This window comes from Pteropus alecto, unplaced genomic scaffold, assembly GCF_000325575.1.
Source record: "Pteropus alecto unplaced genomic scaffold, ASM32557v1 scaffold86, whole genome shotgun sequence".
NCBI classification, from domain to species: domain Eukaryota; kingdom Metazoa; phylum Chordata; class Mammalia; order Chiroptera; family Pteropodidae; genus Pteropus; species Pteropus alecto.
In genome coordinates this window covers 7760840-7773690 of record NW_006442109.1, presented here as the reverse complement: position 1 = coordinate 7773690, position 12851 = coordinate 7760840, and the positions used below count along the sequence as shown (strand labels likewise).

At 48.2% G+C, this 12851-nt stretch overlaps 1 protein-coding gene across 1 annotated transcript in view; it reads right to left on the bottom strand.

The window, feature by feature from the left end:
* The window catches only part of ITGA11 (integrin subunit alpha 11), a 111618-nt gene that overhangs the window by 45542 nt on the left and 53225 nt on the right, over nucleotides 1–12851 (bottom strand). Inside the window, exons 3-6 of the mRNA XM_015595883.2 lie at nucleotides 10420–10520; nucleotides 6171–6262; nucleotides 3534–3648; nucleotides 286–413 (exon numbers count right to left, since the gene is read on the bottom strand). Of these exons, the coding sequence (XP_015451369.1) occupies nucleotides 286–413; nucleotides 3534–3648; nucleotides 6171–6262; nucleotides 10420–10520 (436 nt within the window). The remainder of the gene's footprint in view (nucleotides 1–285; nucleotides 414–3533; nucleotides 3649–6170; nucleotides 6263–10419; nucleotides 10521–12851) is intronic.

Here is a 12851-nt window from a genome sequence, read left to right as displayed (position 1 = left end):
AGTGCTACCCAACCTTTTCTGCCTTCTTTCTCACTCTCTAGCTGGTTAAACTCTTTCCTAATAGGTGGCGACTATCCCAATGTTTAACCCTCAAAGAGGCCTTCCCTAAACTCTCCCTCGATGAGCCCAGAAAAGATGGATGTCCTAGGCTACAGGGCCCTGGTGCTGGTCCTTGCACCTACACCTTCTTAGTGCATGCAGTAATGCTCCCCCGACATCCCAGGGAAGCATCTGCCACAGGTTCAGGCCCTGTTTGGAGGAGGAAAGAATTCCAGAGACGCTCACCTGGATCTGCCCAGGGCCAATGTAAAACTTCTTCAGGATGTTGATGAGGAAGTGCTGAACCTCCACCCAGGGGTAGATGCTGTTGGAGCCATCCAGAACAATGACGATGTCCATGTAGGTCTGGCACCCTGGGAAGTCAGGGACACGGTCACAGCTACCCAAGGAGCCAGTGCCTGCTTGTCTCTGATTCTCCGGACGATTGTCCGAAGGACAACAGAGGAAGGACCCTGTTACATGTGTGTAATTTCACATGCATAATTCCCTGGGCTGGGGAGCCATCTTGGATGGGGCATTTATTTGGGCGATGTGCATGAAGAGCCCACGAATTCCTGGCTCTGCTCCATCACTCTGTGCTGGCTATTTGAACAGAGCTCGAATTACACCAGACCGCCTCTGCTGCTCAAGGACTCTGCTCCTCAGGGACTGACCACCATCAATGGGTCAATGTTTCTGAGGCAGCCAACATTGCCCATAGTAGTGCCTTATTATCATTTGTTTTGCTATAATGTGCAGGCTGGCATTTACCACTTTCAGCCTGAATGAATGGGTCTCACTTTTTAGGAGGGTGGTATGGTATAATGGTTAGGAATGTGGAGTCTGTTTGACTCCTGGCTTTAGCCTTGGGCAAATCACTTAACGTATTGGCATCAATTATCTGTTCCATAAAACAAGCATAATGACAATAGAGGATTGCCATGAGGAATTAATGAGATGATGCTTCTAAAAGGCTGAGCACAAAGTAAGGGCTCAATAAATCTTAGCTGATACAATTTTTTTTTTTAAAGCAAACCACTTTGTTAATGTGGCAATGACATCATTGGGTCAAGCTCTCATGCCTGTATTTCTGTTCTGAGCATAAAGTTTTCTCTATATCTTTGTGATATTAGTAACGAATTAAAACAAATCATAAAAACAAACAACCCTATGAAACATCGATACCATAATAAATGTAAAAAACTTTTTTTTAAAATCTAAGTACTTTATTTCTCTTTGTGAATGGTTGGGGTTACTTTCAAATAAGACATCATATGATACAATATGACTTTATATACACTATACTATATCATATTATATCAAATTGAACATCAGACATAAGCTTACTTATATTGGAGAATTTATACACTGCTATAAAATTTACTTTACAACAATATATACAGCAGGAGCCTTTTGTGTGTGAACATGCCAGCAATTCCTGCATTATGATGGTGCAGTATGTTGAAGTCAGGGCTCCCCACAGAGAGGAAGGTGGTGGCTTTGAGCCCAGGTCCCTGTCGCAAACTTTGTGTTTGGGGAGCATTTGAGGATCGTTTGAGTCATTCGGGCGTTAAGAGTCACCTTTGCTTTAGGAGAAGGTGAGAGACATTCTTGTGTCATCTGCATGCTGTGTACAGCATGTGATGGCCTAACACTTCTGGGCTGACAGCGCCTGGTAGCTTTGTCCTTTTCCAGTTTAGTTTAGCTCAACACATGTGGACTGAACACCCGCCATGTGCTGGAATGCCATGTGATGGGGGCGGCCACGAGGTGACGGAGACAGAAACTCCTTCATTAGGAGGGGTTTCTAATCTAGTGGTAGGGAGCAGGTTTCTTTGATTTTTAAGCAAGTTTTATTGTTAGAATGTATTTATTACTGCTGATGTTTTTTACAGTTTCCAATCTTTCTTTTTAAGATATCTTGGGAATTATACTAAGTAAAATAAGTCAGACAGAGAAAGACAAATACCATATGATTTCACTTACATGTGGAATCTAAAGAACAAAATAAACAAACAAACAAAACAGAAACCAACTCATAGATACAGAGAATAAACAAATTGGGGGCTGGAGGTGCTTGGCGAAAAACGTAAAGGGATTAAAGGTACAAATTGGCAGTTACAAAGTAGTCACAGGGATGTAAAGTACGGCATAGGGAATATAGTCAATAATGTCGTAATAACAATGAATGGTGTCAGAGGGATAGTAGACTTATGGGGGAATCACTTTGTAAATTATGTAAATGTCTAACCACTATGCTGTATACCTGAAATGAATAATATTGAACATCAACTATAATTAAAAAAAAAGAGATACCTTGGGAAGAATCTTGCTTTAGGTCTATGGTTCTTAAACATGACTGAACACTCCACTGACACACACACACACACACACACACACACACACACACACACATACCCCATGGGGCCAACCCCAGACCTGCTCCGTTAGAACCCCCCTGGGATTGGGGGTATCCTGAAATCTGTATCTGATAAGCAATCAGGGCCCTGCTGCTGGTCAGCTGGATGGGGAGGCCTCTACCATAGGAAGTTGTAGAGGCTGAGATGGTCACATTGTGGCCAGAGGAAAGAGCAGCCTTGAGGGGGTGGGCGACATTGACTTGTGTATACCTCATGTCTTTGGACCCCGTCTCAAGCCCTGGCACTGCCTTTCCTTCTGCCATTTTATAAGAATAGAATCAATGCCTCCTCATCACCCTAAGATGACCCCTTTCTAGCCCCTGCTGGACTGATGCTTCCTCCTCTCTCCATCAAGCACCATCTTTCCATCCCTCACTGGGCCCTATTCTTTGGAAGGAGGCTGCAGCTAGCCAGAGGTGCTAATCCCCACACTCTCAATAAAATGGACAGCAGCTGCCTGATCAATTGTATTCAACTCAGAGGAAATAGTAAGGCTCGGAGCCAAGCAGTCTGGGCTTGAGGGAGGCAAAGTTTAAGCATTATTTCCCACATTTTCTTGGTGTGTGGGGAGTAAGTGGAAGGTTCAGTGTTTCGTGAAGCTCTGGGCAAGCTGGACAGGGCTTCCTGAGGGCCAAGAACACTGGTTTGATGAGATTATTACCAGGAATATTTCTGTTATCCTTGATCCTCCACCTACAGGACAACTACATTGCATATCATCAAAGGGCACCATTCACATTATAGTCTAAGTGAACAATATCCCCAGAATTATGCAATGCACAGCTTGCCTGTTGCACATGGTAGCTCATGCAACTTCTTCCTCACTCAAGGTGGGTTCCCTGGTTGTCAGGATTGTCTTTCTAACCTTAGCTCATTGGCCTTCACCATCATTCTGTGGGGCAGAATAGGCCAAGGGTATGACCATGCAGTGGCCCAGAGAGGTCAAGTGGGTTATCCCAGGTTACCCAGAGAGCCAGGGCAGGGTAGGGCTAGAGTCCAAGTGCTGCTTTGTAGCCGCAGGATAATGATCACTGCTCTGAGCCTCACATGGACTGAAGATTTGAAGACACTTACTTTGTAGAGCTGGGGCCACGGTCTTGGAGAATCTGAAGTTGGAGTTGACTCTCGAACACATCCCTGTGGTGTAGTAGGAGCTCCCACACTCATGAGACCAGAGGGGACTGCAGGCCTGTGAAGCACAGTGCAGAGCTCAGTCTTTGGGGGCCCTCAGGCCCAATAACCTTAGGTCCAGCCCCAAACCTCCATCGCCCAAGACAGATATTCTCTATCTGACTGTTGGTGCCCCCAGGATTTAGAGGATCTTATTTAAATCTATTTAACCCCTCTCTTGCTGCAATGCATGCCTGTTCCTTTGGTTTCAGGTAGAATAGAGAAAAACTAATGTTAAAGTTCTCTTTTGTTATATTTTCAAGAGTCCCATTCTCTATCTTATCATCTGGCGTTGTGATTCTCCTTTACCCACCTGCCTGCCCCACACACCACAGAGGATCTTGGAAAGCCTTTTCATCTATGGGAGTGGACTCTTCAAGGTCCCTACAATAGCCCCTCTGTCTAAACAGGTCACATCATAGCTTTATTGGGGAAATTCAGGACTGTGTCCTGAAAACATGCCCATGGCTCTTACTAGGTTTGGAAAGAGAAAAGAATGTCTCTGCTATTTTTCTGAAATTTGCTACCAAAAACATTAATGTCAACCTCTCATTTAAAGATTGAATGATGAATTCCTCTCAGAGTCAGGTCCTTAAGAATGAAGGCCTGGCTCCATGCCTCATTTTTTTCCTGCTGCAGGAAACCCAGGACTAAATTTTGTGCTGTAATTTCTCTTGGTTTGGAGGAGTAATTATTCCATTTCCAATACCTTTGTTTAATTAGCTTTCTATTTACTTGTATTTTTAAAGGTTATGTTTTATAGGTGTCTTTTGTTGAAGCTTCTGTAAATTATTTTTGGAAATAGGGGGAAATAAAGAATGAGAAGGTAGATGATAGATGATGGATGATGGCTGGAAGGATAGATGAATGAGAGATGGATGGATGGATGGATAGATGAGGGACTGGTGGATGGGTAGATGGGTGGACAGAGAAATGATGGATGGATGGATGGATGGATGGATGGATGAGTGGATGAATGGAATGATGGACCATTGGTTGGGGGATGGAATGATGTATGGATGGATGAATAAGTGAGTGAATGAGTTAACAAAAATTGCTATTTGTATATCAGGTACTTAACCTAACCACGGAGGCCCCAGAGGGTATATCACACCATCCTTCTTGGCCCTTCATCCCACCTTGTGAAGTAGGTGAAATCAAGTTAGTAGGAATGTGACAAGGAGCCTCAGAAGGAAGAGAGAGTAGTAACAAAGCTCCTGACAGGCATGTGTGTGGAGAGGGCCGGGGGTCCTGCTTGCCCTTGTTTGGGGATAATGAAGGGCTGTGGGCTGACCACACATTGAGCACCTCAGGACTTTCTCTGGCAGAGCCACTATGCTCTCCTCAAGTCCCTGAGTATCCCAGTCATCGGGTTGTCTTAGTATCTGATGCTTCACATCCCAGATGTCTCATCTGTCAACAGAAATAGACTGACAGACACGAACAAAGGGTGACACAAGCCCTCTCATCTGAAGAAGTGGTGCATTTTATTGGGCTTTTGAAGTAATTTCTGAAATCTCCTCTCGAAGCTGTTTCTAAGATCCTGTTTTGACCACCTAGCTTCACTCAAAGTCGTGGTGGTTCACTGGGATGTGGTGGCAAGGAGCAGGCAGTGCCTCTCTGTCATGCCACCTGCATGTGCCTACTGCGTGCAAAGCCTCTGTGTGCTCGCCGGGGCAGGGTGCGGAGACTTCCAAGCACAGCCTACTGCTGCCTTTCTGTTCCAACATCATGTTCATATGATTCATTTGCTTATGGTCTCTCCCCAAAACCAGAATGTAAGCTGCAGGGGGTGGGAGCCCTGTTGCCTGCGGAATCCCCAGTGTCCGACATTGGGCTCGATATATTGTGAGTGCTCAAAATAATTGTTGTTAAGATAAATGGATGTCTCTACCACTTCATCACAAGTACCCCCTCCTCTTTATAGCTAAAGGCCTGTCTCTTCTTTAAAACAAAACAGAAACCTCCTCCAGGAAGCCTTTCATCTAGTCCTGTGCATTCCAGATGGCCCGTTACTCTGCAGCCCCTCCCCTCGGTTGTAGTAAATCTGTGTTTACTCATTTATGGCTTCCCTTCAAAGTCTTCTTAGGGTGCATGGTGCATCCTGTTTCTTTGATCAAACCTCAAGCAGAGATTCAGCCTCTGCCTTGGACATTTGGCATCTCAAAGGAATAGCTAGGTCCTCATCGGACAGTTGGTCATCTTTATTTATTCCTGTTCCTTTTAGGAATAATCCAATAATCCAATCACTAGTGAGGTGGGAAAACTGTTCCCCACTCTCACGGTATGTGCACAAGAGGGCTCAATCCTTTTTTCTGCTTGGGCTGTCCCCCGTCCCCTTCCAAAACAGCAGGCAGAATGGCACAGGCAGGAAGCTGGTGGAAGAGCTACTCCCTGGAGCATGCGGACAGGCAGTCTGGTGGATAAAGTGTGTGTGTGAGGACATGTTGCATCACCACATGCTTCTCCTGCTCCCAAGTGGAGGGTCCATGGGGCAGCAAGGCTGGGGTTTGAAGAGAGAGTAGGGTGGATGGCTCTTACCAAGAAGCTGTTGTCCTTGGGGTTGGTGGCCAGGCTCAGGCCGAGGCGCATGTTGTCCTTCCGCTCAGATACGTTGGATAGGGTGACTCTTCCTGGGGTGTGAGGGAGTATGAAGAAGTTAGCCTGCAGTCCCATCTTGTCCACCCTCTGCCCAGAGTCTTGTTGCCACCGGCCACCAGACGTGCCTGTGGCAGGGTTGTTGGCAGGCACGGTCCATGAATCTCCCTGCATGTTGGTGTAGCCCTCATGGTTTACTAAGGCCATGCCCAGACACGATCTAGTAATTTCCTCTCAACTCCCTGTGAGAGGAGGAAAATGAGTCTCAGAGAGGCCAAGCAACCTGCCCAAAGTCACACAGGAAGCACATGGCAGAGACCTCCATCTCCTGGTCCAGAGTTTTTTTCTCCTCCAGCCCTCTGGTGGGTCCCTTGTGTCCCACTCCACACATACCAGGGCACCCCACCTGGGCTGGCTTCCTCTGTGCAGTGTCTCCTCCACGTGTGTCTTTAAGCCAACCTGCCATCAAAGTTTATCAGTCCCCTGCCCTGCTCTCTCAGGACCCAGTTCTCTGCTCATCTGATAAACTGATGTATAATTCTTTCTCATGGGTAGCAAATAGCCAACTTAACAAGAGCCTTCTAAGAGGTACAAGGTCTTGCCCAAGAATGTCATTCTGTGATTGCTGCCAAGAGAGACACTGAGGAGCAGGATTATCAGCCAACTGGGTGTAGGGAGAGGGTGATGACAGCTTAGAATTACTAAACAGATTATATTGGTTTAAGGTTTTACTAGATCATTCTGTCAGGTCACTGAAAGGAAGTGAGTTTGAATTCCCCATACCTGTGTTGGTGTGTAAGTGTATGTGTGTGTGAGTGCACATGTGTATGGGAGACTTTAGGGGAAGTGAGTTGGGCATTTTGTGGAGCCCAGACTGAGTCAATCCTCATCTGCTGTGAGGATCTAGCATCTTCTCTGCTAGAGGGAGGGGAGTGATCGCTAGGGACTCAAGGCCTCAGGGGATTTAGCCTGGGCAAGGGCTGGCAGGGCCTGGGGCTGACATTTGTGGAGAGGCCAGAACTATAGTGCCTGACTGCACTGTGGGCTGGAGGTGGGGCAGCTGTGTTTGTTTTTTTTCCCCTTTGGGTTCCCTGAGTTTGTAGTTAAGCTCCATTTGAAATCCAGCCCCTCTTGGCTGCGCTGCTGGTGACTGGGATTGCTTTCTGTTTTGTCAGTCCAAACATACCAGAGAGAAAATAATAGTAATAACCTTGTTTTTTAAAATCATTTTTTATCATTTACAAAGTACCTTGCACATGTGCTCCCTCAGGACCCCCTCGTGGTTCTGGGAGGCCCAGGAGTCACCATTTCTATTTTACAAGTGGGAAAATCAAGGTGCACAGAGGGTTAGTGTCTTTTATAAAGTCAATCGCTGATAAATGATAGAGCAGGGACTTGAACCCGGGTTATCCAAGGTGACCGCTTGAGTTTCCCATCTGATGGCAGGGCTGCGGTGGCAATGCGATGGTAGCGAGAAACTTAGAGAGAAAGCTCCAGAAAGTTCCAAGCCCTGACTGGGCAACCTCTGCCCTTCAGCAGCTTAGAGAATTCTGCCTTCTCCCTACCCCTTCTCTTTCTCCCTTGTCTCAGTGACAAGTCTTTAGTGAAACTGTGCTGTCCAGAAGCAGAGGGGCATGTAGGGAAGACCCTTGTGTTGGAGTAAGAAAGTTCAAGTCCTGCTTCTGCGGCTTCTGCTGCTCGTGGATTTGGGGCAGTCACTAACGTCCCCGTCCCCTTCAGGAGAGACTAACTCCTTTCTCAGTGAGTCTGTGTGAGGGTCCAAGGACACAAGCTCCTCCTCACACAGGGCCTGCCTTCTACAATCACAGCTCCTCTTTGAGTCCCTCATTTAAACCCTTGACTTCTGTCAGATGTTGGGAAGTACCAGCTGTCGACTCTTTTACACTGGGGTGTGAATGACTGACACCCAATTAGCCTTCCCTGGAGAGAGAGGAAAGAACATTCTTGGCTCAGCAGGGCTCAAAGCCTGGACAGGCCATAGGAAAACCCAGGACTCAGGTTTCCCTGCCTTGCATTTTCCAGCATGAGGATACACTGACAGATGGTCTTGCTGCCCTGCCTCTTCTCCTCAGTGGTAGAGAAAGAACACTCTTTAGATGAAGTACTTCCTGACAGTACTTTTCCTCTGCCCCGACTCACTTTGCTGCCCTGCTAATGCCCCCGTTCAGAAATGTTTTCCAGGGTCTGATGGCTGCATGCCTCTCACTGCCAGCAGGGGCTGCTCCTTTTTCGGAGGGAAATTGGGTCCACATTGGAAACCAGAGCAATAGAGGTAACTACGTGATTGGTTCATGAGTCTGTGTCCCTGTTTGGACCAGGAGCTTCTATCGGTGGCCCAGGTCCGCAGCCCAGTGCCCACACCTCCCAGTACCCCTTACTCCCTCTGCCTGAGGCATGGAGCCATTCTTTCTGTCCTCACAAGGAGCAAGCTCATTCCCACCTCAGGGCCTTTGAACTTGCTCCTCCTCTGCCTGGAATGCTGCAGCCCTACCTGATTCCTTTTGGCCATCAGAGCTTTGCTCAAATGTCATCTGCTCAGAGGGGCCTTCCTGACTCCTCTGCTAAGGTAGAAGCCCTCTCACGCCTCAGCCTCTCTTGTCACAGCACCCTGGTTTATCACACAGAGTTTATCGCTACCTGAGATTATCCTGCTTTCTAGTTTGTTTATTTGCTTATTGTCCCCTCCCAGCAGGGCCCTTAGGGTCTCGCTCCCTGCTGTATCCCTAGTAACTAACATAGCGCTTGGTACATACTAGGTGCTCACTAAAGTATGGGAGACATATTAGACCTGGAATGGGTCCTAGGGTCATTGAGCTCACCCTCCTCGCTTTACACACGAGCAAACAGAAGCTCAGAAAGCACTCCCTATGAACACACAGTGAGGAAACGGTTCAGTTGGAAGGAGAAACCCAGCTTGGCCTGCTTTGGAAGCTGCACTCTCAGAGTGGTGATGACTGGGACCTGTGAGACACCAGCTAGGCCCCCACCTCCCCAAGACTGTTTCCTCACTGAAATCTGGGCCCTGGCTGTGGGGTTTGAACTTCCCACCCATGGCGCTGACGCAGATGTGAACAGCCGGAGCATCCAGCACCACGTGACGGGACAGCCGGCCGCCTTGGGGATGTGAGTTCTTTGGGCTTTCCCTTTGATGCTGGCCTTTTCATCCATCTGCTTATCTCTTGAAGCTCTGCCATCTCCCTCCACCAGGCCCTACCTCCCCAGGGAGCCCCACTCCACTGCTCTAGGGTAGAAGCCCCCCTCCTGGAAGAGGGAAGGCTGAGGGTCTTCACCCTGGGGTGGGCCAGTCCTCTAGGGCAAGGCCTGGAATCTTGGCCTCTCAGCCCAAATGGGGCTTTTGCTCCTTTCTGTAAGTAAGGTGATGGCCTGGCCACTTTCTGACCTTTAGGACAAAGTGGAAGAGCTTTGGAAGACTGGCCTGTGTGCTTTATTGGATGCACATGTGTACACACACTCACAGGGAGTAGATTTTACAAGGCTTTGGAAGGCCTCAAGGCTGCTCAGAGCATCTCCCTATTTCTGAAAGCTGTTTAATGAAGAAGGAAGCCTTCATTTCAGAAAGGCATTGTTGCATAGTAGCTAACAGGTGGCTGTAGACTGCCTGCACTGAAATCTCAGCCTTGCTGCTTATTAGTTGGGTGACACCAGGCAGATCTCCTCACCTGCAGTCAGTCCCTCCTTTGCTAAATGATTAAAACTTCTACAGTTGTTGTGGGGATTAAATGAGTCAAAATATCTAAAAGTACTTAAAACAGTGCCTGGCACGTGGTGAACATTATATAAGATATATAAATGTTAGCAATTGTTATTGCTTCAAAATCAGAAAGAAGACAGGAAGTGTTTTTCTCTCGCTGGGAGAGAAAACCTTGCTTTTGAGGGGCAGTGGATTAGTCAGGAAGAGCAATAGCCTGGAACTCTAGAAGTCTGGGTTTAAATCCTGGCTGGCCCCTGACAAGCTGTGTGACTGTGGGAAAGTTGTTTCCTCTCTCTGGCTTCAGCTTCCTCCTCTGTAAAATGGGGCAGTAGTACCAGCCAGTCACCTCTGGGGCAGCAGCGAGGAACCAGTGTGACTGTGGGCACGGATTGTGCTTTAGAGCCTGCCCTGCCCTGACAATAGTTGGCCTCATGTGGAGAGACCAGCGACCCAAGTTACCCAGATTGAGTTTGGTGCAGTTCCCAGGGGTCACCGGACACTTGTACACGTCTCCTGTCTTCTGGTGGCCGTTGGTTTCCAGTGGAGCACCCACAACCAGCCTGGGAAGAAAGAGAGGACAGTGAAGTTGCTGAGGGAAGTACTCCTTCCTGGTCAAGGCTGGAACCTGGAGGGCGGTGTTGAGAGAAAATGGGTTGGGGAGGGTGGGAGGGAGGAGGAGGGGCCACATGCAGACACTGAGACTCAGACTTTTGTCTTCCTGGGAGAGGGATGCTGGCTTTCAACATCAAGTCAAGGGGCCTGTTGCCTACTCCAGGCCCTTGTCAGGATGTGGAAATACGGAGATGAAGCCCTGCAACAAATGGGATGGAGGCAGAGCCTGGGAGTAGAGGCCAGGGCAGATATCATGGAGGAGGTGATACTTGAGCTGGGTCTTAACAGTTGAAAATGAGTTTGTCAAATGGTAGGGGGGTGACAATGGTGGTCATTCAGGCACCGCACTGATTTTGGAGCCAGAGTCTTGGCCTTCTGTCGCTACCTGCAGGGACGCCTCATTCCTCACTGTATATGACAGTCTTTCAATTGGTGACCTGGACGTGGGGCATGTAGCTCAGTGGTCATGGCTGTCCCCTGAGCCACTAAGTCTTTGCTCAGGGTGGGCCTAGCAGACAGTGGGGCTTCAAAGTGGCCAGAGACAGCCACTCATTTGAGGCTTCTGCCTTAAACCTGTGCTTTTACAACCTTATTTCATAGTTATAATTAGGGATCTTGAGATGAGGTCATCCTGGATTACCCAGGTGGGCCCTGTATCCAACAACAAGTGTCCTTAGACACACAAAGGAGAGAAAACCATGTGAAGATGGAAACAGAGCTAGGAGTGATGCTGCCACCACAAGCCAAAGAATGCCTGGGGCCCCTCCGGAAGCTGGAAGAGGCAAAGAAGACTCTCTCCTAGATCCTTTAGAGAGAGCGCAGCCCTGCTGACACCTTGATTTTGGACATCTGGCCACCACAACTGTGAGAGAATAAATTTCTGTTTTTGTAAGCCATCTACTTTGTGCTAATTTGTTTTGCACCCATTGGAAATTAATATACCTTGCTCACATGCTTCTAGAAAAAATGAGCATCTACTTCTTCCTGACCTGGCCAAGCCTGGCAGTGCCACTGCTCTTGAGGCCAGGGAGAATCCCACCTCAGCCTAGATGGCCCCAGGCTCTTTCCTTAGAGCTCCTCAAAGCTCTCTGTGACTCATCTCCAGCTGGAACCCCAATCCTGATGTGAAACGAGACCTTGAAGGCAGGTGGGACTCCCCTTCAGTGCCCACCTGCCTCCTCTGTCAGTACCACCTGCCTCTCTGGCACATCTGGAACCCCCTAGGCTTTGGATGCCAGTCCAGCTCTCAGCCAGTAACTGCCTCCTCTGCTCAGGCCTTAGTGCTAATAGTGACTCAAAGATAGCTGTGCTAGAATGGCGGGAGGTGCCACAGCTCACACAGCCCAAGGGGTCTCCTAGGCCCTGTGAGACAGAGGATAGATGATGGTGAAGCTTGGGACACGGGGACAAGTGAGACATTGGGAACAAGCGACCTTTCAGAAGCTTCCTACCTCCTGGCAATGTGGCCCAAAGAAGAAACAGTCACTTGTTTTCTTACATAAGAGTTGAGAGGGGACAGGCCTGGAGGTTCATGCTACGTAAGACTTTGTTCTGTCAGGAAAGAGAGGTCTGAATTGGGAGTTAATAGAGCTCTGTCTGAAATTAAGAGTCTATGAAATAAGAGCTGAGGTTTCTCCCCTGGGGACCAGATAATGACAGATTCTAAATATATCGCTTATTAAGCATGCCTATTTTTGACTGGCAGGAATTAATTGGACCCATAAAATCTGTTTGTCTAGACAACGTGACTTTGGCTATTTAATTTTGCGAGGGACTGTGTGGTTAAGGCTGCTCCATTCTTTCCAGAGAGAGATGGAGGGAGGGAGGGGGAGAGAGAGAGAGAGAGAGATGTCAATGAATGAGGCTTAGGCTCCAAGCTCCCTTTTCTGGCTGCTCCAGTTTTCAAGGTTAACCTGATATGTAACCAAGTCTTCCAGAGAATATCCCCTCCAGGACAACCCTGTCTGACACGGAGTGCTTTATGAAAGAGTGCCTTCGAGGAATACCATGTAGGATGCCTCTGGGAGAATCAGGCACAGCAGGTTCTAGATTAGAACAACCATGGCCATCTTCTAGAAAAGCTACCCCCACGTGTCTTCTAGAAAACACCCCAGCAGTCTGGCCAGGGGGACTCGTCGCAACTCTTCCCATTTTATAGAGTGGGACTCTGAGGCCCCATGGCCTGCCTGGAGGGACCCCCAACATGGCAAGATCTTTGGGCTGAGTCTTCATCCTGGTGCTGTCACCAGTTTGCTGTGTGGGCTTGAGAAGTCATTGAA